This window comes from Mus caroli, unplaced genomic scaffold, assembly GCF_978045245.1.
Source record: "Mus caroli unplaced genomic scaffold, Mus_caroli_1 scaffold_2, whole genome shotgun sequence".
In the NCBI taxonomy this organism is placed as follows: Eukaryota; Metazoa; Chordata; class Mammalia; order Rodentia; family Muridae; genus Mus; species Mus caroli.
This window is the reverse complement of record NW_028227257.1, coordinates 42,987,805-43,013,831: the sequence shown is the minus strand read 5'-3', so window position 1 is coordinate 43,013,831 and position 26,027 is coordinate 42,987,805. Positions and strand designations below refer to the sequence as shown.

At 39.3% G+C, this 26,027-nt stretch overlaps 2 protein-coding genes across 8 annotated transcripts in view; one reads left to right on the top strand and one right to left on the bottom strand.

Annotated features, from left to right (window-relative positions):
* Window positions 1-3,473: 3,473 nt before the first annotated feature.
* Window positions 3,474-9,379, bottom strand: LOC147005801 (uncharacterized). Of its 2 annotated transcripts, XM_085833798.1 has the most exons (3): window positions 9,006-9,209; window positions 5,103-5,189; window positions 3,474-3,701 (listed from the first exon to the last, which is right to left on the bottom strand). In XM_085833798.1, exon 3 carries the CDS (start codon window positions 3,678-3,680, stop codon window positions 3,501-3,503), a length of 180 nt encoding a protein of 59 aa, XP_085689924.1. In that variant the 5' UTR covers window positions 3,681-3,701; window positions 5,103-5,189; window positions 9,006-9,209; the 3' UTR covers window positions 3,474-3,500. The 2 variants fall into 2 exon arrangements, with proteins under 2 accessions (XP_085689924.1, XP_085689920.1); XM_085833794.1 differs by lacking the exons at window positions 5,103-5,189; window positions 9,006-9,209 and adding an exon at window positions 9,243-9,379.
* Slx4ip (SLX4 interacting protein) overlaps window positions 9,231-26,027 on the top strand; it is a 166,654-nt gene continuing 149,857 nt past the window's right edge. For 4 of the 6 annotated variants that reach the window (XM_085833787.1, XM_085833775.1, XM_085833771.1 and 1 more), the window contains exons 1-3: window positions 9,231-9,348; window positions 9,462-10,298; window positions 23,419-23,476. In XM_085833787.1, the coding sequence (XP_085689913.1) occupies window positions 23,450-23,476 (27 nt within the window). In that variant the 5' untranslated portion in view covers window positions 9,231-9,348; window positions 9,462-10,298; window positions 23,419-23,449. The remainder of the gene's footprint in view (window positions 9,349-9,461; window positions 10,299-23,418; window positions 23,477-26,027) is intronic. The other 2 variants (XM_085833774.1, XM_085833776.1) reach the window with 2 other exon arrangements.

Below are 26,027 nucleotides of genomic sequence, written 5' to 3'. Positions count from 1 at the left end.
CCAGAAGCTATCTCCAGCTGACAACTACGTTTATAGGAAACACTACTTTTTCAGAGAGTTCCACAAACCACACATAAGGCCCCATGGCTAACAGATGGGCAACATAAAAAGAATTCATTAGAGAGAGTGTGTGTATATATATAGTTTTTTTTTTTTGTCTCACGTTGCATTTTAAAAAAACGTTATTGGCCATTTACTTTATGGCCTCTGCATCTTCTGGGTTTTGTTTGTATATGTCTTGACATGCATGGTTCTTTGCATTGTTGGTTTAATTCTTTTTTTTTCCCTGTTTGTTTTGAGAGAGAGAAAGCCTTGAGTTGGATAGGTAGGTAAGGAGGATCTGGGAGGGAGGGGAAACTATGATCAGAATATATTGTATAAAAAAATTATTTTTCAATTAGGAAAAAAACCACTAACAACCAAATAACCCAAACCTAAGTCCTTATTCTTCTAGGATCTTAAAAACAGACAAGCAAACAAACAAACACAAAAAACCCCACATTTTAAAATTTCTTTATTTGGTGTAATTAAAAAAAAAATCATTGTTTAGCTTTGAAACTACGCTTGAACAGGAATGTATAAAGATAAAATCCTGTCTGTACATAACATGACAGCAAGATAGCTATGATGGTTAATTTTAACTGTTAGCCTGACACATTCTAGAATCACTGTGATGGGAAACTCAATGGGGTAATTACTCAATTAGTGAGAGACCTGCAGTGTGAGTAGTACCATTCTCTAAGGAAAGGATTTTAGAAAAAAAATTAACATATATAAACACACACACACATATACATATATAAATATATATACATATATGTGTGTATATATATATATATATATAGAGAGAGAGAGAGAGAGAGAATGAAAGAAAATTGGGTGCGTCAGTGCTCTGTGCTCTTGACTGTGGATATGAGACTAGCTACTTTAAGTTCTTGTCACCTTAGATTCTGCACAATAAAGAACTAGCTTGAAATTGTAAGGCAAAAAATAAAAAAATTCCCTCCCCCCTTAAATTTGTCAGGATATTTTGTTAAAGCAACAGGACAAGAAACTAAATCAGTAGTTGCTAGTATTCCCACTGCACAAACTCATTAGTACAGTCTGCATTTAGTTGAATCAATCTGCAAAACAACTATATTAGTATACAAACTATGCTATAAGACTCGGTTAAAGTCAGAGTTAATTTTATAGTTTTAAGTACTAGTCTATTATTGTTAGAGTCCCTAGTTAACTAATGCTCACCAAAATGTTGATCAATGCAAATAAACACAGAAGCCCTAAAGAATGTCCTAGCCGTCCAAGAGAAAAGGGGGTCATGACTTGTCACATTCTCTGCACCACACAATGTCATCACATCCCAGTGGAGATGCATGTGTGCAGCAGCAGTCCACGTAAGCCTAGGGAGTAAAGTCCATGCTGGGAGGCATGAAATCCTGACAACAAGGTGAAGATTGAAGAATTATTTCAACGGTTATTTTAGATTCAGCAAAATCTTTACAATAGTAGTTATTTTTAATAAAATTTTAAATCGTCTTCCTACTTTCTCGAGAAAGGGTCCCATGTAGCTCAGGCTGGCCTCAAATATCCTAGGTAGTCAAGGGGAACATTTTACTCCTGAGCCTCTTCTCTGCAGACATGTGAGGATTGCTGCATGTACCATCAGACCCTCTAATTTTTGTTTGTTTGTTTGTTTTTTCGAGACAGGGTTTCTCTGTATAGCCCTGGCTGTCCTGGAACTCACTTTGTAGACCAGGCTGGTCTTGATGAACCCAGAAATCTGCCTGCCTGTGCCTCCCAAGTGCTGGGATTTAAAGGCGTGTGCCAACACCGCCTGGCCCACTCTAATCTATAGATGACTGAAGCATCAACAAAATTTTGCTTTCTAAATCAAGAGAATGTAAAGTGTTACTAAAAATAGATTGCAGACTACTTTCTCCTAAAGAGAATTAGGGTTCTTTGTAAAACTGACTCATTTTAGGCCTGAGGCAAAAATTACCCAAGCTGAGCTTTCCACCAAAGACTACTTGGGTCACGTCAAAATCCAACATAAGCACCGACTAAGAAAGATGCAAGAAGGGACACTGAACACTGCAGACATGGTGATGGCCATGGAGTACATACTGTAACCACTTGCTTAAATTGATAGCAGATACTCAAACTGCCAGAGCACTGATGCGTTTGGAAGGCAGATAGCATGTTCCTTTACCTATTCTGTACAAGTACATTCTGGGCTAAGTGACTAATTGAGGGGGCAAAATTGAAGCAGAAAAGAAATGGTCCAGAATTTGAGCAGCATAATTGGGTAGCCCAATGACAAGATGGATTGGACCATCACAGTAGTTGGTAAATTAAGGCCATGGACCACAGTACTCCATAGCCTATTTTTGTAAGGCAGTGTACTACAAGGGAAACAAGCTCCTTCACTTATCCTGTTTATTAGTTCATACAGAGCTCAACAGGAACTTTATATTTATGGGCAGCAGGAAGTAAAATGTTAACGTAAATCCTCCTGCCTTAGTGTCCTCTCCTAAATCCTGGGATTACAGGTGCGGGCCACTATACCCTGTCCTCTAATAAAAAAACAGTTAGTGTGTACCACACTCAATACAACTCTCAGAATGGAAGGCATTTCTATAGAGAACTTAAAGTTTAGGATTAAGTGGAAGAAATACTTCCAATTGCCTCAAGTCAAAATAAAGTCTTGCTGCTAAAGGAGTTTGACAAATACATAGCTGTTTTTTGTTACTTTGTTTTTACTCTCCCAACCCACCTCCCAGTTTGACTCCATATCAATGGATAGGAGAAAAAGGATAGAAAGAGGGAGGGAAGGAGAAAGAGAGAAAAAGACAGAGATAGAGAGAAATCCCTGAATCTAATTCCTTTCCTTTTGTTTCTTCTTTGAGCATGAATACTAACAAACGGCACACAACCCCCCTCACCCACAAAGAACCATCAACCCCACCTCCTGGGGCCCAAGCATTTATATGCTCTCTGAAGAGTTTCCAGAATTCCAAATATCACACACTTGCAGAAACTATCTGCAGTTGAAGAAACCATGCCTCTGCTAGCTCAGCAGGCAAATCATAGCTGCTGAGGGACAGTCAGAAGCAGACCCATATCTCCACACCTGAAATCCAAAGGAAAGCACTTTCTTATACTATTTCTGTGTTTTTTAAAGACACAGAAATTCCACAATTGTCACTACACAAAAGTTTTGCTTTTTAAAACTTTTCAAATTTTGGGATTATGAATGAAGGATTAGAGCCTTGAATTATATAATCACATCCTCTTGATTTCAGTGATTTTTATTCATAAATTATTTTGAACTACAAATATGCCCACTTTTGTCTTTAAAAAAAAAGGGCTATTTGGATGTACCTTAACAAAAAAAATAACAGTTTATTTATTTTCAGTTTAGTCTTTTTCTTCCTGGGAAATAATACACTGTTGACCAGATTTAATGAACTTACCTGAAAACTGCAAGCCTGCTACTTCTCCTAGGATTGGCTCTTTGGTGGACTTGCAAGTCCCAGACTATCCAGCTCCGTGGTATCGTCCTTAGGAACTTGGAAGACAGGGCTGCTTTTGATTCTGTGCCACCCCAAATGTATGAACCCGATTAACGGTACCATAACCATCAGAACTTTGTACTCTCTCCAGAGGTTCTGAAAGCTCATAGTCTGTTGACATCAGCACACCTAAGAAAAGATTAAAAGGGAAAATTAAATCAACTCCAAAACATAAATGGTCTCAAATCATGCCAACAAACACAAACAATATTGTATTTCAATAAAATTTCACTTATAGCTTGGAGAGATGGCTCAGTGGCCTTGCTTTTCTTGAAGAGGACCTGGGTTTGGAACCCAGCAACCACAAAAACAGTTTACAACCATTCTGTAACTCCAATTCCAGGGGATACAACATTCAGGTCTCGGCTGGCATCAGGAACATATTCAGTGTGCAGACATATAATAAAGATAATTACTAATACACAAATTTAAAAAATAAGTTGACTATAAAGATATTTTTCAAGCTGGGTGGTGGTAGTGCAGTTTTAATATCAGCACTTAGGAGGCAGAGGCAGATGAATCGGAGTTCGAGGCCAGCCTAGTCTACACAGTGAGTTCTAGGACAGCCAGGGATATACAGAGGAATGCTGTCTAGAAAAAATGGAAACAAAACAAAGAAAAAAGATATTATTCAAAAGTTTAGAAGGAGCTTCTGCTTGGTAGCACTGACCTAGAATTTCCACAATGGGATGAAGATGAACGCCTCCCACTGTGTGGGGACATTTGTCACAGCGGTAAATGAGCCTAGTGCATCACATTTCGTGTTCTGAGCCTGCCACGGATTGCAGAGGTTGACCATGGTCTCATGCTACCTGCCCTAAATCAGAGCACAAGTGTCTACACCATCCATTCTGCCCTAAATCAGAGCACAAGTGTCTACACCATCCATTCTGCTCAGATTAGCTCCATTCACTCTAGCTCGTCTTTACTACGGAAGGAACACTGCCTGAACGAAGAGTTACACCTCCACCTTGTTCTAGTCTTTTGGGCAACCTTCCATATGGGCCACCAAGGGACAACAATGAGCTACATACATCAGACCATAAGTCTATTTCTTTAAAGTCTATTTCTTTTCTATGATGGCAACTCTCCTCTTTTCACTTCTGCATTAGGAGATTTTATCTCTTCAATTCTCCAGTAAGACTTTAGTCATGTTTTATGTGATTGTTACATTCCCAAGTTGAAAGAAATGACAGTAAAATGGAGAGAGAAAAGGCAATTACGTGTCCTAGAAAATCCTAAACACGGGGTCTCGATATCAGATTTCTCTGTTCTGTAACAGTGCCAGTTAAAACAATTGTTTAGTTATTTTCTACTAACATTTGAATACAGGGTTCTTTGACTTTTTAAAAAAGAGATTCTTATTTTGTCTATGAGGTTTCCTGGGCGCCATCTGCTGGTATCCTGGGCAGTGTGAAGAGTTCCTTCGGCTTAAAATATATGAAAAACAAAATACTCATGAAGAGAATACCAGCGAGGTTCTTAAAATTAATTGACCTGGCTCTTGTGCTTGGGATGTCTGATATTCACCATTACTTTGTCTTTAATGAAAATGTTGATGTTGGATAGTTGTGAATTTCAGTCATTGACTTGAATAGTTCTTTTAAAATTACTGTCCTTATAAAAAAAGTTGTTATTTTCAATTTAAGCAACAGTCCAAGTTTGGTCTTTAGTGTAGACACCAGGCACAACTGAAAAAAATGGCTAGAAGAGAGGATCCTCAAAGTTTTCCTCTTAAAGAAACAACCTTTGAAGAAAGAGCTATGTCTAACTGAACTTAATCATCATGCAGCATATAGTGCCGTATAATTACAGATTTAAAGGAAAGGAATCCATACTGTGTGCACTCCTAACCTGTCTAGCATGGCAAAGAGAAAAATGATTTGCCCTTCCCCCACACTTTGTAGACATCTCCCCTAAAATGGCACAAATTTTGTTAGACTTTTCTAGTCGTGTAAACACACATACACCAAATTAAAACTAAACTTCTACTCTCAGTGAGCCAATGGTTTGCAGTTGAATTCTCCAGTTTCCACTCTACAATCTTACTGCTTTTCTCACCACTCAAGGACAGCTTGATCAACATCTAAGTTGGGGAAATCTATTTGTTGTCGGTAAAGGTAATTAAAACCAAACAATACTGAAAGCCTTATATGAGCATGTCACTAACTATAAAGTCTAAAATGCAACTGATTAATGCCTGAGAAGCACCAACCTTCTGGCAGTCTCTGATTCATTAGAAAGGACACAGTGATTTAGAGCTGTCTCAGATGTCTCCCATTCCATTCCACTGATTTTTTAAAATTATCATCTAATATTATTATATCTGAATTATAATTATCCTGATTGTCATCTGGCCTTAGCACTAGTGAGGGGAAAGAGAATGGAAATCATGCAGACTGTTCTGGATTAAATGTCCAGTTGTTTGGCCCTCAGTGTGACAGCAGGGTTTTTCTCCGTCTCTAAATTCAAAGGGCCAATTTCTACCCTTCATCCTTTTTGAGATTTTCATTTTTTTTCTACCTTTGTATGGGATATTAATACCCTCTATTTCTTGTCCAGTCTGTAAAAATGTACTTGTTCTAGCTCTCATTTTAACCTTCCCTACTGCCTAGAGTAAGTAAGCGGTACTTCTGTTACCTATGGTCTAGTCTCATTTGCTGTCAGTTCCAACACTACTGGTCCCTCTTCTATGTCAACCTACCACTCTTAAAGGTCATCTTCCTCTGCATGCTTGTGACCATTTTTCTCCACTATAAAGAAACAATGGTTGTAATCTCAGGACTAGGAACTACAAGAGAATCATTGAGAAGATAGCATTATTCCAGGTCATCCATCCTTCAGCAAAAGAGCAAATACTTAGATGACATGAAACTGTCTCACAACTAATTAAAACAACAAAAACCAAACTGATCTGAGTCATGAACAGCAACAAACTTTCTTTCCTTCCAAAGTGCTGTTATACCTGTATATTATTGGGGAGGGGGATCAGAAAAAAGAAAGAGAAAGCAGGGCTGGAGAAATAGATCTCTCAGTAGCTAAAAGCTTTTGCAGAGGACCCAAATCCGGTGACTCACATCCATCTGCAACTCTAATTCTAGGGGATCTGACAAGACCTTTAGGTCTTTAAGGGCACCTGCAACTCAGTGCACATATCGAACAAGGAGACACACATCTATACATAATTGCAAACAATACAAGATTAAAAATATACTAAGCTATCCAACTCAGAAATCTGGATATAATGTATTCTGCATTTCCCCTCACTCTTCAAGACTGTCCACATCCTGGCATCTCAGATGATCTTCCTAAGACACAGTGATGACACTTAGGACCTCTGAATGACTTTCTTGTTTTGTGGTCTCATTATCAGTAGCACTAGTCACTGGGGAACTTAGTAGAAATGTAAATTCTCAGGCTGAACAACCACCGAAAGCCAAACTCCAGGGTAGTTTCGAGGAACATTTAATATGATTCTCAGGAAGTCCTAAAGCTGAGTTTACAGGCAACTGTTTTAGTGACCTCCATAGTCACTGAAAACCTTTATACTTCTAACAGGGTTACAGTTTAATCTGTTATTACAGCATACAAAGGCCATCCAGATTTAGTTTTTCCCAACTAGTTTTCAGAAAATTGAGTAAACCAGGTCAATGTGGCTGAGTCATAAAGCAATAACTTAAAGGAATGAACTATAGCTTCCTACCACCTGGACTTCAAATCTCCCCTCAATCCTCTTTACACCTGTACTGCCTCAGCTAAGTCATAGCAAGAGTACTAATGAGTTCCATGTCAAGAACCTGCTGTGCAATGCACGCTCCTGCCGCAGCCTGGACTCAGTGACAGACAGGTAAGGACTGGTACTGTTCTTTCATCACCTGAAAAGGGAGGATGTGTTTCTCCTTTGCCTTAAAAAAAAAAAATGTTGTTGTTGAGATTCCATGAGACAGGCTCACATGTAATCTGTGCTGGCCTCCAATTCATTATGCTAGACAAGAAAATGAAAATAAAATATTCAGCCGGGCAGTGGTGGCGCACGCCTTTAGTCCCAGCACTTGGGAGGCAGAGGCAGGTGGATTTCTGAGTTCGAGGCCAGCCTGGTGTACAGAGTGAGTTCCAGGACAGCTAGGGCTACACAGCGAAACCCTGTCTCTAAAAAACAAAGAAAGAAACAAAAAATTAAGTTAAATAATAAAATTTCAGATTCTCAAGAAACAGGTTTTGTGGTTGGGTGTGTGTGTGTGTGTGTGTTTGAAAGTGTGGAAGCCAGGTAAGCAATGAAGGAAATAAGAAAACTTTTACAGCACAGAAAAGCTGCAAAGACAGAATGGATATCACTTATGTTTGTCTGAGGACAGTTAATAAAGAGTTGGCAAGTGATCAGGTGTGTGAACTTCTGCATACCTAATCTACACATACAGAGATGTTAGGCAATGCCAGAAACTTTGAGCAAACATGACAATCAACTTTAACTTCTATTACAAATTAGTTATCTTCAGAAAATTAATTCCTGCCTCAATCTCATAACCTATCACATTATAATGATTATTCTGCATGTTTATAACACTCCAGTGTTATCACATAGAAACCAGTAAATAACAAGAACGAAAAACCTCCAGACCACCTCACATCCAAACTATAAGTAGTTGCTTATTTGGGGTAATCTCTCCATGGCAGGTGGTGCATGTTTGATATCAACAGACACTAACCAGACTCTATGTCCACTGAGGTGCCTGGGTCATGTTCAGAGAATAAGGGGAAAAAGCCAGAAATGATGAGAGATACGTAAATCTCGGAAACTGGCTGACAATCTGAGGGTGAAACTCCAGAATGACAACTGCCTTCTTGCTTGCCTTGAGTAGTTTAGGCTGTTCATTTCCCCCAACGTGTCCACTTATAGCTTTCTCAAGATGCCAGCAACTCTAAATAACGTGCACTTTAAAGGTATTTCCAGTTCCTGTGGCATTATGGGCCTGTCATTTCAGTTACAATTCTTGTGCATGTGAGTTTGAGGAAGCTCTATTCAAACTCTACCTGATACTGGTCACTCCTCCTAACTCACACTGATCCACCATCAGATAGATGCATCCTGAAGCTACTTTGTTTTTATTGTTGCTGGTTTTTTTTTTTTTTTCCCCCGAGACAGGGTTTCTCTGAGTAGCTCTGACTGTCCTGGAACTCACTGTGTAGACCAGGCTGGCCTCGAACTCGGAAATCCGCCTGCCTCTGCCTCCCAAGTGCTGGGATTAAAGGTGTGCACCACCACCGCCCCGCTCTGAAGCTACTTTGAAAGCTGTCCTTGGGCCAAGCCGGTAGCCAGGTGCCTCTGTATCCCCGCCCCCAAATACCCTTGTCCCAACCACTCGCGACCTTTCCGTGCGGGGACGCGGTGAGGCCGCAGGCTGGCTTCTCCACCAGCGGCCTGGACCCTCTCACCTGCCCACCAGCAGCTGCACCTCTAGGTCAGGCCGCCTTCACCACCAGAAGCCAGAAACCGCGCTTGCACAGCAACCAACCACGCAGCGGAGCGCCACCACCTTTGCCCTGCGCGGCAAGAAGGCGCATGCGCACCTCTAAGCTCCCGCGCACTCCTCCCTCCTTCCCCCGCCCCTCTTCCGGGGTTTGCGTGAAGCTCCCGCAAAGGAAAGCTGCGGCCGTCACCGGAAATCTTACGGGCAGACGTGTATTCTGTCTGTGCGCGCTACCAAAATTGAAAGGTCACACCACATCACAGCACCAAGAAGGCGGCAGAGCTTGCGGCTCTCTGCTCTCTCGAAAGGTATTTGTAGAACGAACGAAGCTGTTACCAGTCCTTGGTGGCGTTTCCTCTGTTCTGACCAATCACAAGGCGCCTTGTCCTGTCACTCAATTGTCAATTCCCACCTCTCTCAGGACGCCCTAAACAGTAGAAACTGGCTCCGCCCTTTCGGTCCGAGTGACGTCAGAGAGCGAACATGCGCAGACAGAGCCTGTCGCCATGCAGGAAACTTCCGCCCAGTCTAGGAGCAGGGTTGGCAGAAGTCGGGAATCTCCAATTCAGTGCCGGATCCGGTTGGTTAATTTCTTTGGCTTTGCCGTTCTTTTTTTCTTTTTCAGAGATAAGTCTTTTATTCTCTTGAACCACCCGAAGCATTATGAAATTATGTTTAAACATATTTTAATTAGATTTCCTCTGGCACTGTGAAAGCCATCTTTATTTTTCAACGTATCGTTTAATCTTCCTCATTAAAAATATTTTCTACTCTTGCCCTATAGTTTTGTGATACGGAAAATACGGCTTTTGTTGTTGTCCATCAGTACATATCGTTGACCTACAGTGATACATTATCTGCCAATTGTATTCGTGGCTTTTCCAACCTCTTTAAAAAAAAAAAAAAATCTGCTTTGGCCGCCATTTTTATTTTGGTCTCCATAAAGCGTTGATAGCATCGACCGAAGCCATTTTTCGTTTGGGCAGTTCTTTCCGGCTATCCCAGGGCTTCGGGCGCCATCGTAGGTGCTGGCAGTGGCTTCCAACCGAATGAAGTCGATAATGCCATCTTGTGTTTGGGCGCTGGTTGCATTCTCTAACGTGCAAGGGGACGCTGGGAAACGGGAAGTAAGCCAAAGCTTCTGAAGCTTGGTCTGCCGCCTTTTTAGTCTGAGTTCAGGTACTATACTAGTCCACCAGTGACGCTGGACAGTAACAAAGCATATACAGCCCGAACCCACCTCCCGCCACCATCGTAGGTAAGAGCGTGTGATACTTCGGATAACCCAGCTCTTCCCTCAGTTGGACTGAACAGTTTGACTATCTTATACCACTACGTATTTTTGTTTTGGATTTGGGGACTTAACACAATTTTTCTCTTAGGTATTCCTTCTCTTTCCATTAGAATTGTTAAACACCACTGTTCAGGGAGACTGAGATTTAAAGGGACAATAATGTTGAGGGAATTTCCGTAGAATAAAAAAGCAAAAAGGATGGAACAGCAAATTTGATCATTAATTGTATGGCTTTCTGCATCTATAGAGGTGAATATAGCTCCCAGAGGTCTTTAAAATGTGATCTAGTTGTGTTTGTATATTCTTCCCATTCATTCATTCATTCATTCATTGAATTTGTTGAATACTTAGCTAGTTTTGTGCTATAAAATATAGAAGTAAACTTCAAAACAAAACAAAACCTCCTTTTCATTCACTTGCTTTGATATATCCAAACCTGGGACCAGGAACATAATGTTCTAATTTTTTTTTTTTTTTTTTTTTTTTTTTAGCACTGCTGGACAAGCAACTTCATGTTCTCACTTCTCGTATTTCTTGGATACTCTATATAACCATAATTGTAAGGCTAATACTCCAGGTAGTATGGCCTTGTTGCTCAGGGTAATCATCGACCAGCCATCCCAGCATGTTTCTTGGAATGAGTAGAAGCTGCACTTGGGCACAGTATAATAGTGACTTGGAAACTTTGGACTGTGGCTTACCTTAGCTTTTTGTAGCACCAGGCTTTCTTCTGTGTCTTCTTGTATGAGAAATCAAAATTAGGAGTTCTCAACCTTGGCTGCCCATGACAGTCACCTGGGGAGCTTCTAAACCAGACTTCAGACCAGTTGCAGATAGAAATTGAGACTCTGTGGAATATAGATGACACTAAGGTATTTGAGACATGTTTTTCATGCTGTTAGGAGTAAGATTGCTTTTCACCTTCCCTCTTGGCTTTACTTAAAATTCCGTGGAGACAGGGAGGAATATTAGGTTGGGTGGGTGTTGAACCAGTGTCCCAGCGACTGGTTACTTTGTCAACCAGCTTCCCAGTAATTGTTACTGTGCCATCTATGTCTTTTCCTTAGTCTATTAAGTGGGAAAGAAGAATGAACACCATTTGTTTTACTGAGTCTCACATGAATGTTTCCATTGTGGATATTCATGTTTTATGAGTATGTAGGAGAACATTATTACACTGAAATATTGCTTGTTTGCAGTTTTTACAGTGCTACTAAGTAAGGGTAGTGATGGAGTGTGGATGGGTAAAAAAATCAGTTCTGAAATGTCTTCCCTGACTGTACATCCTACTTCCTTCACCCCAGCTCCAGCTCTGAGATCTAAAAGACAGTTACCTACCCTGGTGCTTGAGTTTCCTAACTTATAAGGTAGGACTCCTGTGAGAGTTAGCTAAGTTAATACAAGCAATGTGCTTCCTAAGTACCTGGCATGGGCTGGAGAGCTGGCCCAGAGTCAAGAGCTGTGTGCTGTTCTAGAGAACCTGAGTTTAGTTCCCAGCACCTATGTCAGGCAGTTCACGATTGCCTGTAACTCCAGCTTCTTGGGGACTCAGAGGTGTCCGATGTCTGCGGGTGCCTATACTCACATGTGCTAAGGTGCACACAGTCACACCCCCATGTACATAAATAAAACAAAATCTTTTAAGAAGTACCTGGCATATACTAGCAGCTATGAAAATATTACCTGTAGCTGTATATTTTATTATATTATAATTACAAGTTTGGATTATTAAGACTTTATTTATACATTCCCATGACTGAAATTCTTTGGCTTTCCACTTTGTGCACCAATTTGAAAAAGAAGGTGGTCTAAATACATTACCCAAGGCCAGGAAGATGATTTTTAAATAAATTTTTTAAATCAAAAGATCTTCTTTTAAACATAGCCTTATTGAGATGAAGTTGTAGTGCAAATAACAGAATTTATTTAAAATGTACCAGGTGATGTGTTTTACATATATACACACTGGTTAATCATCATCTCAGTCAAATAATGAACATATCTCTCACCCTCAAAAGTTTGATCTTGTTCCTTGGTAATTCCTCTAGCTACTGTTTTCTAGGCAGCTGCTGACTTACCAGTATAAACAAGCATTTTCTAGATTCTTATTTCAATGGACTCTTGTACTATGGCTTTTAATTTGAGAGGGAGTATGAGTAATTATTTTGAGAACCATCTTGGTTATATTGATAGCTCATTTCTTTCTTTTTTTTTCTTCCTAGTTTTTTGTTTTTTGTTTTTTTCTTTTGTGGTGCTGCAAATTGAAGTCAGGGCTTAGTGCTTGTTAGGCAAGTGCTTTATCACAGAGCTACATCCATAGACTCTTCAGCCTGTTTGAATTGCTAGCTGCTATCAGTGTGTGGCTACACAGTCATCGTTACAATTCACTAACTGATAACCATTGAGATTTTTGTTTTCAGTGTGCTTATTTTCACATAACTATGTTCTTCTCCAGATTATTTCAATAGAAAAAAGTTATTAAAAAAGTTATTTAGTGCTGTCTATATACTATGAAAACAGAAGAATATAGTGGTAAAACATTTGTGTTGGGGTTACCTTTCTCTTATATAGTTTATGCCTTAATTTTTAATGAAAAATATGCCATTTTAGAAATGCAAAATGTGTGGCTGGAGGTGTAGCTCAGTGGTAGAGTTCTTGCCTAATATGCATGTGGTTCTGGGACCAACCTGCAACTCTGTATTTAAAAAAACAAGAAAAATCAGGTCTCAGGATTGAACATTTCACTGGCTAAGCAAGCGCTCTATCACTGAGCTATTATTCTAGCTCCCCCCCCCCCAACATTTTAGTTTTGAAACAGAGTCTTACTAAGTTGCCCAGGATAACTTATAATTTTCTATCAGTCTCTGGAGTAACTGGGATCACAGGCTTGACCACCCGATTACTTATTTTTATTCACTTTTTAAATTGTGTGTACACATATGTATGTATGTGTGGTTATATGTAAATGCAGGTGCCTGTAGAGCTCAGGGCAGGGTGTAGGATCTCCTGCAGATGGAGTTACAGATGGTTGTGAGCTGCTGAGGTAGGTAGGGACTTATTCATGTATGTCCAATGCAAGAACAACAAGGACTCTTACTGCTGAGACATTTCTCTAGGCCTAGGATTATTATCTCTTAGACATATTAGTATATGTCTAAGCATTTAATCTGCCTTAAATCTTTAACGTTTACTATGACTGTGCTACTTTTAAGGATTCTGGACAGTAATCCATGTACATTAGAGACCCATGAGATATCACAGTAAAGATTTACAAAGGTACACTAGAGACATCACAGAGCTCCCAGAATACCACTTATATTTTAAGGTTTTAGTGTTTCTGTTATAGAAAAATGGCCCACCAGTTTCTTTTAATAGTACTGACATTTAAAATAAACCAAAGCTGGCTTAAAGCTGGATTTGATTTATGTTACTATGGGGGCAATATAGAATACTGCTTTTAAAACATCTTGGATATAAAAGTTAATTTATGTCACTTTGATTTATTCTCTAGAAAATATTAATGTTCTGTAATTAGAAATATTTTAAATTGGCATGCCATAAAAAAAGGTTTAGCTTCCTGAGTTTTGACTCATGTGTGGAGTTACATAACCACCACTGAAATCATGCTATGGACCGTGTCTGTCACCAGCCTCTATCTCCCACCCAACAGTTCCCACTCAATTTCTCTAGCTATCCCCCATATCCCTCTGTCCTTCAACCCTTACCAACCAGTGAACCAATGGTATATTCTCTAGTTGATAGAGTTTTTGCACAAAAACGGACTAGATTTTAAGAAGAGTATGTTAATGATTATCAGAATGCCTTTTGTTTTTTTTTTTTGTTTTTTTTCTATGAAGGTGATTGGGAAATAGTAATCATCAGAATGAACTTTAGGTTATAAAGTTGCACGATGTCTGCTTGTACATTAATGGCTCGGTCTATGACTAATCTTCCACAGAGAATCAGGCACAGAGCCAGTTATTGACATACATGCTCTCAGAGCTGCTATTTCATGGGAAGAACTAGAGACACAGCGTTGAACAGGCTCGGGCATATGAAAAGGCAGCATTTAGAAGGATGTGTTTTGCTAGAGTCTGAAGACATGATTGGAGTGCATGAGGGCATCTGTGTGTGTGCTTCTGATAATGGATCAATGATACATAGATGTGGACTATCAGTTAAGCATCCCATGCAGGGTTTGCTGGGCTGAAGATGCAGCAGGAAGGGGAGCCCTAAGTCTTGAGTCATGATTGACATGACCATCAAATGACAGAAAAGTAGAATCCATACTTGGGATTGATCCTGTTACAGTATTTCAACATCTGGTCAACATTTAATAAGAAAGCAAAGAAAAAAAAGTTAGAATTTTGTTGTTTGAATGATGTTTTCCTTGTTGATGCTTGTTTTGGTTTGTTCTTTATAAGCATTCTAGGCATTCAAGGCTGGCTCCTAAGTCATAGGAACAGCCAATTCTTTTAACCTTTATCTATGTTGTCACTGGTAAGAGGGTTTTTTTGTTTTTGTTTTGTTTTGTTCATCTGTCACTCATTGACCTTTTACTAAAGTTTGTTTCTGGGTATGAATTTAACAACAAAACTGTGTTTGGTTGAACAGTGATGGTTTCATAACGTTTTAAACTATAGCTGTAACATCAGAAATCCTAGGCCCCTGCGGTTTTTTGTTCTACTCCAATAGCTAGAGAGCTTTTTAAGATGATAGAAGCACAGTAATTTGCTAGTTAAAATTTGAAATAGGGTTGGAAGCCTAGAGTTAACATTTGGCCTCTCAAACTGGGGTGACTGCTTTGGAAATCGTGTAACACAGGCCGGAAAGACTGAAAGAAGACAAATGAGGATTCTGCATTGCCCTCGATTTTTCCCACAGAATAATCTAAAAGGTCACTGACTTTCTTTATTTGAGTTTATCTCTGTTCTGTATTTCAATGACAGGGAAATCATGTGATATATCTAATCACCTTCTATTCCTTCCCCAAATTAATTTTTCTAAGAAGCTTAGACTGTTTGCCTCCCTGTGAGTACACACGCGCAAGCACATGAGTTTTAGTGGCACTGCACATTATCCAAGTATCTTCTTTGTGAAGGAATGCTTGTTTTCAGTTTAGAGAAGCTGGCTCAGGAATGCAGAATATAGGATAGTTGTATTTGTAAGATTTATGATGTGCTGGAATTCCTCCATGGGCTTATGTAAAGAGTATGGTTTCTGTGTACTTGGAACATCCATCTTTTGGGAGATTGTCCTGGCTTTCATAAAACTAGTCAAGAAAATAAAGATGCCAGTGCCTTTTGGTGTTAATAGATAGCACTGTGGCAAAGGTTTTTTGACATTAGTGCTTGAAACCCTAAGCACTGGGCTTGCTGCTTTTGCAGAAAAGTTGTTCCCAAGTTTACAACTTAATTCTGAGGTTAACATCTTTTCTATTCAAATGAGTGTTAGAACATCAGTATTTTAAGAACAAGAACAATGGAAAAACAATGCAAGACTACACTGAAGTGGACAGAATTTCAACCAGATGTCTGATCTGTTGTCCATTTAATTTTTTAATTTATATCTATTTATACTTTTTGGTGGTTTCAGTGTTTTAGAGCTAAGGATTAAATCCAGAGGCTTTCCCACGTAAGGCAAACCCTGAGCCACATTCCCATCCTCGTTGTACCTTGCTCGCAGCATAAAGCACTAGGATCTACTTCTGAATCAGAGCTCTCTCAGCCATCACTCTATGGGATGTTATGTATTTAATTCAGTATTTATTATACTGCTTGTTTGCAAAAATCTGTTCAGAGTACTTTGACTTCCTTTAGAAAGATTTAATGTAGACTGTGGGATTGGGGACAACAACGCTTCACTTGATAAATATAAAATATATTAATAGCATATAGCAACTGACTCTTAGGACAGTAAGAGTTGACTAAGCAAACTTCACTTGTATACTTGTGTTCAGTTATTAAAAAGGACCTGAAAAGACTTTGTCTTAGGAAGCTTATAGTTAGGTAAAGGAGAGACTCCAAGGTCCAGGGTTACATGGCCTCTAGTAAGCTGAATATGAGGGTAGAAGTGTAGCTGTGGCCAAGGGAGAAACAATTCAATCGAAACAGACTCAAAGCACTCCAAGGAACAGGTGGGTCCACTGTTGGATGTTGGACTATCGATAGGATGGTACTTTAGAGAGAGCATTCCATCCTTCAGTATGTGTGGGAAGAAGTAGAAGTTCCTAGAGCTCTGTCATCAAAGACATTTGCTATGGAATACTTGGCCAGATTCTCTTCCTTGAAAGGATTTGTATTCTGGCATTATTTATTCCTTGAACTACCATTCAATTTAGGATGGTAGAGGCCTAGAACTAGAAGAGACCTTGGGGGTCACCTTGCTAATTGAGAGGTTATTTTCCACCATCCTGTGAATCAGGAGTACTTTACATGTGGGGCCTGCACTTTGATTTAGTAGGTAGAGGTGCTGAAGCATAGGCCTGCCACTCTCTGTATCCCACAAGTTGGCAGGAAATGCGAGATTCCTCACAGTTGTCATATGACCTCCAGGTGCAGCTATGTTGCACATGTGTGCATGTGCACACACACACACACACACACACACAGAGAGAGAGAGACAGACAGACAGACAGCAGAGACAGACATAGTCTGGGACTGAGAAAACCTCTCTTACCCCCATACAGAGAATCTTTCCTGGAACACTTTTCAGCTTGTGGTCTGTCTGCCTTTATGATCTCCCTGAAAGTTTTCAGTCACTTATTGGGTGGAAGTCAGGCATACTGTATAAAGTTGGGCATCCTCATGGGAAGAGAAAAGTCATGTAGAGTTACAAAAATAACTACACATACTTCATCCTTGGTCAAGCTTGCTGACAGAACTGGATCCATTCTCCATCTAGCTGATCTATTAGATGATTTCTAAGTATCTCTAATGGGGGTCTTTTAAGAGTTAGCTCTGTTATTCAAACATGAATTAATGTATTTTAGAGGACTGATTTTATGTTTATCAGGTCCAAATAATAGAAGTTTAAAGATGTAAAGTTTTTGGAATAATCAGTATAAATGTCCACCTCCTTGTAAGCTTTTTTTTTTTTCCATGTATATCCATGTTTAAATATTTGAACATGCTTAAGATGAAGATAAGCATAGTCATTCAGATGGGGGGCATGAAGCTGATTATAGTTGCTTATGCTTCTTGAAATTTTAGTACTCTTGAGGGTGAAGCACAAGTATCAAGAGTTAAAAGATATCCTCAGCTATGTAGCGAATTTGACGCTACTCTAGGCTATATGGTGAATTTGTGCGTATCTTTGACTACATAGCAAGATTCCACCTGGGAAAAAAATGAAAAAAGAAGAAAAAAGGACACTAATAATTCAATGAGTTAGAAGGTAGTTAGAAGACATTTTTGTCCACTTAACAATTAGAATGAATTTAGCCAGATGGTGGTGGTGCATGCCTTTAATCTAAGTACTTGAGAGGCAGAGACTGGAGGAACTCTATGAGTTTGAGGAGAGCCAGGACTACACAGAGAAACCTGATCTCTAAAAGCTAAAAAGAAAAAGCAAAACAAAAAATTAGAATCAAATTTTATCAGATTAAAAAATCATCTAATCTAAAAATAGAGTATGACTGAGTAGGTAGTAATTATGAACACTCATTGGAGACCACATGTTGTGTGTGTGTGTGTGTGTTTGTGTGTGTGTGGTAAATGTGTATGGGGCTGGGGTCTTTATGCAGAGACCAGAGGAGACCTTTCTGCTTTATTCCCTGACCTGTAGACCCTCCATGGTTTTAGTTACACTAAGAGCAAGCTTCCTGCTTCAACCTTTCTCTGTCCTCACAGCAGTGGTGTAATAGGCCAATACCATTCCTAGCTTCTGTCTGTCTGTCTTCCCATGGGACCTGGTGATTTGAACCCATGTTTATATGGCAAGCATTTTTACCTACGGAGCCATCTACCCAACACTAAAATATATTGTTGAAACAATTTCATCTGTTTCTGTTGGCTTTATGAAATGCAGCTACTAGAAAATTCTAAATTGCATTTGGTGCTGACATTGCATCTCTGTTGTATTCCAGTGTTCTACAATTATTGTGCACAAAATTTCAAAAGACAGCTAGTCCCCCATTGGGCTTGTGGATAGTGCTTTTCCCACTTCACTCCATTATATTAACTCTCTACCTTGTTCTTCAGGTTGGTGCAGACTTTTAACTCTTAAGGAGCTGGTTGACATTAGTAAATAACTTGCCATTGTATTTCTGTTTTATCGTGACTGTTATTATTGATCCTAGGGTTTGGTTTTGGAATATTTCATGAACATTAAAGATAGTTATTTTTGCTCACTTTGAGTTTTAGTCTCTAAACAGCATGTATATCCATTCATATGAGCACATGTGTGGTCAGCATATATTGTTTAGGTCAAGACTCAGTGTTTACTATCATGACTATAAATGTTAGCCATAACTGAGCTGTGTGTTCAGTACTCTTTGCCTTTGGACATAGATCTTGTTTCTACTGGAATTAGTAATTGCTTCTTACTCAGATGCTTAGATTTCCATATGCTTGCCCTAAGTCAGTCTCATGTTCTTTACCAAGAACATTGTCTGAAATTCATCTATTATGCCTGTGGATCTGACAGGATGTGCTGTTCTTGGAGCCCTGAGATCTGCCTATCTTTTGTAGCTGCTCCCCTTTGTATGTTCAGCACCCATACCAGGCTCTCCTTTCAGGATTTTTAGCTTCCCTCAGCCTGTCTCTTAGCTTTTTGTTTCTTGTATCTTCTTCTTTCTTGGTTAATTGCCTCATTTGAGCAAAGCACGCATTATTGTTTCCTGAGAAGGAATACACGGGCCACAACAATTTTAAGAAGTTGTGTGGCTAAATATGTCTGATTTATTTCCTTATGTTTAAAAGCAATAGGAAGTTGGAAAGAAATACTCAGAACATTGAAAGTGTTTCTCCCATGTTTTAGAGCTTCCAGGGCTGGTTTGTGCAATTTAGATCAAATTCTGGTACCTAATCGATCCTGTGTGTTCTAGATCTTAGTCCCAACTTGTTTTCTTTCCACTCAAAATTTCTTTATGAAATATACCAGAAATATTTTTATTTTCATCTTAATTTTTTTTGTGTTAGATGTCCTATATTGTTCATTTAGTTCTGTCTTATCTTTTCATTGTTTTCATTTTTTGCTGAGGTTTCTGAGAAATTTACTCAACTTGATTGCCCAGCCTTTCTAGTAATGTTTTTTTTCATTTTACCTATCACAGCTTTGAACTTTTTTTTTTCCCCAGAAAGTTCTCTCATTTAGAAGGCTTTTGTTTGGCTTGGTTGTTTGGGTTTCTTTCATGCTAGGATCTGGGTGTGTGACTTCTGGTTTATACTTGAGCTGGAACATTAAAATACTGACTAGCATGTCCCTGGGTCTCATGCCAGGGAACCTCGTTTTAGTCCCATCTGTCTAAGTTGCTAGGTTGCTTCCTGGAGGAAACTCAGATGTCCATTGGGTGTGGGTTTGTTTTTTTCTGTTTTTTTTTTTTTTTGTTTTGTTTTTTGTTTTTTTTAAAGATTTATTTATTTATTATTATATGTAAGTACACTGTAGCTGTCTTCAGACACACCAGAAGAGGGCGTCAGATCTCATTACGGATGGTTGTGAGCCACCATGTGGTTGCTGGGATTTGAACTCTGGACCTTCGGAAGAGCAGTCGGGTGCTCTTACCTATTGAGCCATCTCACCAGCCCGTTTTTTTTTTTTTTTTTTTTTGACTCCATGTTTTCATCAACTCAGTTCCCTAAATGTGGATTTTTCATTTTGGGTCATCTAGGTAGGATAGGAAGCATGTGACTTAGAAAGTCTCAGCTTGACAGGAGCCTAATAAAGCTGTCTCCCGAGAGGCTCTGCTAGTGTCTCACAAATACAGAAGTGGATGCTCACAGCCAACCATTGGACTGAGCACAGGGTCCCCAATGGAGGAGCTAGAGAAAGGACCCAAGGAGCTGAAGGGGTCTGCAGCCCTATAGGAGGAACAACAGTGTGGACCAACCAGTACCAGCAGAGCTCCCTGGGACTAAACCACCAATCAAAGAAAACACATGGTGGGACTCATGGCTCCAGCTGCATATGTGGCAAAGGATGGCCTAGTCAGTCATCAATGGGAGGAGAGGCCCTTGGTCCTGTGAAGGCTTTATGCCCTAGTATAGGGGAATGCCAGGGCCAGGAAGCAGGAGTGGGTGGATTGGGGAGCAAGGGGAGAGGGTAGGGGATAAGGGATTTTTGGAGGGGAAACTAGGAGAGGGGATAACATTTGAAATGTAAATAAAGAAAATAGCTAGTAAAAATAATTAAAAAAAAATACAGAATTATACCAAAAAAAAAAAAAAAAGTCTCAGCTTGTAAGCATCTCCTATTTTCTCTCTGAGTGTCTTTAGTAGAGTTACCTACATGCTTGTAATTTTCTAGACTAGAGATCGTTTGATTTGATAAAAGGGATTATTTTTCCTTTTAATGACAAAAAATATACCACAATATACACATCAGTTGATACTTGGTTTATCTCTATGTTTTGGTTATTTTGAATGATGTTGCTGTGAAACTCCTCTGTGTTTTTTGTTACAAATAATGCTTTTATTTGTCTCTGGTATGTCATCAGACCTATAAAAACAAAAAAGCATTGTTGAAAATATTTTATGTTCCCACTGGGAGTGCATGAGAATTCCAGCTTACATCTTGTGAGCACATAGTGTTGTTTCTGTTTCAATTTTAGCCATCTGTGAGGATATAAAGTGAGTGGCATTTTAGTATAATTTTAATTTGTATTTCTTTAATAGCTAATGGTGGTAGGTGCTGGTTCATATGTGTTTATTGACAATTTTAAAATCTTCTTTGAAGAAATGTTTAAGTCTTTTGCCCATTTTAAAACTATGATATTTGGTTATGTTTTGTTTTGTTTTGTTTTATAAGGGTTCTTTGTATATTTTGGATGTGAATTCCTTATCAGTTGTATGATACACGTATATATTCTCTCATTCTATGAGCTTGTGCTGGCTCTCTTTAAGGAGATGGATCAATTGGTCAAGTACTTGATATACAAACATAAAGACTTGGAGCTTAGATACCATCGTAAAAACTGAGGACAGTGGTAACAATGTCTGTAATCCCAGTGCTGGATAGCTGGAAGAGCAGAGCTCATTGGCCTATGCTAGTTGAATCAGTTAACTCCAGGTCAAGGAGAGTTCAAAAGATAAGGTAGAGAGAGACTGGTGAAGGCTCCCTTAAGACTTCCATACTTGTGTATACGCATGTACATACCCAGAGGAGTGCAGATACCCCCCACACACTGCACACACAAATCAACAGTAAAAAGTCAAAATTAAAAGAAAAATGACTAACTAGATGGTTGTGAAATGTAAAATAAAGTTCCAATTACAGCACCAGTCTCCCCAAGGTTGTTTATGAACTGTGACTGCTTCTGTGTGTGTGTGTGTGTGTGTGTAAGAAAGAGGAAAGCAGAGGACAGAGGGAGATAGGTGAGAGAGAGAACAGGAAGAGAGAGAATTCTCTGCATTCAAGAAGTTATTTGTGATTTCTTCCTATTCTGATGCCTTTTATTTTCTTTACTGGTCTAATAGCTCTCTGGTACAGTTTTCAATGCAAGTTGCAAGAGAAGACATTGTCTTCCCTCATCTAAGTATGAGGGTGGAGTTGCTCATGTCTAATTCTAATGGGGTTTTCTCTTTAAAAGTATTTTATCAGTTGTTACTATTATTTGGTTGTGTTGTGTTGTGTGTGTTTGTGTGTGTGAGAGAGGGGGAGGGTGGAGGGAGAGGCAGGGGAGAGACTATAATGTCTTGTGCATACCACAACACGTGTTTAAAAGTCAGAGGATCAACATTTTTCTTCTCTCTTTTTTTATTCTTTACTCCTACATTATATCCCAACTTCAGTTTCCTCTCAATACGTTCCTCCCAGTCCTTCCCCTCCCCACCTTCCTTCTCCCTACCTCTTCAATTTCCCTTCCAAACAAACAAATGAAAAAACCAAAACCCAAACCCAAACCAACACCAACACCAACACCAACACCAACCAAACTAAAACAAAATAGCAGGACTCCCAGGATCTCAGTTGAACATGGCGTAAGTCACAGTAAGACTAGGTACAAACCCTCTTGTCAAGGCTGAGTGAGAACCCAGTAAGAGGAAAGGGTCCCATGTGTAGGCAAAAGAGTCAGAGATTTACCTTAGTCCCACTGTTAGGAGTCCCACAAGAACACCAAGCTATCTAGCCATAACGTACATGCAGAGGACCTAGCTCACATAGAGAGATCCTGTGAGCTTGCCTCTTTAGTCTCTGTGAGCTGCCATGAGCCCGGCTTAGTTGATTTCTTCTGGTGTCCTTGACCTCTCTGGCTCCTACAATCCTTCTTCCCCCTCTTCTCTAGGGTTCCCCTGGCTCTGCCTAGTGTTTGGCTGTGAGTTTCTGCATCTGCTCCCATCAGTTATGAATAATACTTCTCTGATGACAATTGGGCTATGTATCAATCTATGAGTATAGCACAATATCATTAGGAATTATTTCCTTGACTTTTTTTTTTTTTTAGACCAGTGTTTTAGATTCATTACTAGGTTTCTAGGCTGTTCTGTCTCCAGTACCTGGCCCTCCAGGCAGTGACAGGCGTGGGTCCCCTTTCCTGGCATAGGCCGGAGGACAACTTTTAAGAGCTGGTACTTTCTCCTTTCTATGCATTCTGTGAGTCAAATTCTATTATTATATGATCTGTGCTACTGATCACTTTTTAAACGTTAAGCTACCTTTTCCATTCCTGAGGTAAATGTGACTTGGTTGTAGAATTTGGTAGAGTACTGTAGGGAAGTGAGCTGAGCTTGTGTGCTTGCTTCTGGTCAGCTTCAAGATTACCACATTAGATCACTGAATAACATTTTGGGTAAGGGCAAATTAGAATTAAAATTTTATCTCACACTTCTTACTGATATTTTATATGTCAAATCTTCCATAAAACATCTCTCCAAAGTGATATTTTGATATAGCTAACTATAGCATTCATTTTTCTTCTCTGCAGGTTCTGTACCTCACTTGGGAATCAGTAAACCATGGCATCTAAGAAATTTGCCATTAAAGTAAGTAATATTTAGTAGCTGCCTTTAAGAGGTCACTCACTTTTTCTTGCACAAATTTTGATGTTTTTAAGTTGATCTCTACTCTTTAAATTTACAATTATGGAAGTTTTAAGTAGATAACATCAAAATTTTAAGAAGAGTTGGATGAGAAAACTAATAATTCTAACACTTATAAAGAAGTCTTTGTTGAAAATCTTTTATTTAGGATACTTGTTGGTTATAACTCTGTTCCCAATGCTAATAGCAATCACACTGAATGTCCATGACTTTTGAGGATAACAGAACAGGTCAAAGTCAAAGAAGTAGGCAATGCTGTTGGATCTGAGTACATCTGAGAGAGTGCTCCCAATTGTCTGCTGCCTCCTCAGCCTTCATTGTTAGCTAAACACAGAGTAGAGGCATCTGAGGAAGGCCTCAGTGAGGAGTTGCCTGGATTAGATTGACCATATGGATATATAGCCATATCTAAGAGAGAGGTGTTGTTTTGTTCATTAATTGAAGGAGGGAGGCCCAAGCTTACTATAGGCAGCTCTCTCTTCCTAGACAGGTGGTCCTGTCTATGTGGTGGTCCTGGGCTAAGAAAGCGATATAAGCATGAACATGTGAGTGAACTTTGAGAAAGCTAATGGGCAGGCCAACAATGCAGTTCCTCCATTCTTTCTGCTTCAATCTCTTCCCTCAAGTTCAGGCTCTGACTTCCCTCAAAGATGGGCTGTGATTTTTAGTTGTAAACTAACTCTCCCATCCTCCTGCCTCTCAAGTTGCCTTTGTCCATTGTGTTATCACAGCAACAGAAAGAAGACTAGAACAGCTGATGTCTTTCTTTTCTTTTTCTCTCTTATAAATACTTCTCTATCCATTAGATGTAGAGCTGAGACCTTAGGTATCGAGTGATAAAGGATTCTATGTGGGGAAGATCAGTGGAAGACTGATAAATACTTAATGTGAGCTCTTGGAGATAGTTTCATATACATTTGCTGTTCTCTTAGTTCTGTGTAGTGGTGTTATCTTACATAGCAATTAAAAACAGCAATGTAGAACGGTGAGATGGCTCATCAGGTAAAGGGACTTGGCATAAGGTGACTGATCCTCAGTTGTACTCCTGAGCCCCACATGGTAGAAGGAGAGAACCAAGTCCTGCAGGTTCCCTTTTTGCTTGCACACACACAGTATATGTAATACCTAAAATCAAAAAAAACAACAACAACAACAAAATGGTAAATTCCAGTATTTAACTAACCAGATTGGGCTGGAGAGGTGGCTCACAGGTTAAGAGCACTGGATGCTCTTCCAGAGATTCTCAGTTCAATTCCAAGCACCCATATGGTGGCTCACAATCATCTATAATGTAATCTGGTGCCCTCTTCTGGCCTGTAGGCATACATGCCGTCAGAACACTGTAATAAATAAATAAATAAATAAATAAATAAATAAATAAATAAATCTTTAAAAAATAATTAATCAGATTATGAGCTAATATAATATTATTATGTTATCTTAGCTAAATTGGTGCTTGTTTACTAATGTATTTATAAATTTCATTGTTTACAGTTACTTCTGGGATACATATGCTCTTGAGTATTTCATAAGAGTGTCTAAGTGGAGAACATTCACTATTTGTCTATAAAAATGTATCATGATTTTCCTCTAGACTAGAGTCTAGAAAGATATTAAGTTGTGTTTTAGAATGCTAATTTGAACATAATCTTAAAGAGTAGCAAGATTCTGTCTCAAAAGATAAAAGTAAAATTGTCTGATGATATATGACATTAATTCCAGCACTGAGGAGGCAGAGGTAGGTAGATATCTGTTAATTCAAGGCCAGCCTGGTCTACATAGTGAAACCCGGGAGAGAGCAGAGAGAAGGGAGGGGGTGGGGAGATGATTCATGGCTTAAAATAATAACTTAAAAAACTACTGTCATGATTCTTTCCTGGTTTTGTATAGGTGGTCTCTTCTTTTGATGTTAGCTGGGTCTGGTGCTATTGCATCGTGTGATACTGTACTTCCTTGCTGTTTCTTCCTCCCCTCCCTGCTCCCAGGGGGTCTAGATGAACGGAACCATTGTTTTCACTTCACTTTTGGGTAGAGAAGAGCAGTTTTAGTTAAAATTTTCACAAATGTCAGTTACCATTTCTCAAAGGAATGAAGTAGAAAGCTCTTTTGAATGGCTTCTGCTCTGGAAAACTGAAACCTTTGGTTATAGACAAACTGAGCTTAAAAGTATTATCTACACATTGGAATTTTCCCCAATTCTAGATTCACTGCAAGTGGCTCCATTTCTAAGGCCCCACTTCCTGTCAGTGCCTCTGGGACATTATGAGTCCAGCTTTCCAGCTTCCCCAGTACATCTTAGCTCTAGATAGTCTGACAGCCTAGGCTTGACCCTTATCAAGTCCTGGTTATAGATAATGCTATGGGGGTTTGTTTTTACTCTTCTTTTCAGATAACCATCAGTTTCTAATCTATATTCTTTCCTTTCTTTACTTGGGTATATCTTCTCTTCCTTTCCTAAGTTCTTAAGGCAGAAACCTAAGCCTTTGCCATCAAA

What these genes read in the sequence shown, in the direction of transcription:
- LOC147005801 (XM_085833794.1), bottom strand. Translation starts at nt 3,680, where the DNA reads ATGAGCTTTCAGAACCTCTGGAGAGAGTACAAAGTTCTGATGGTTATG.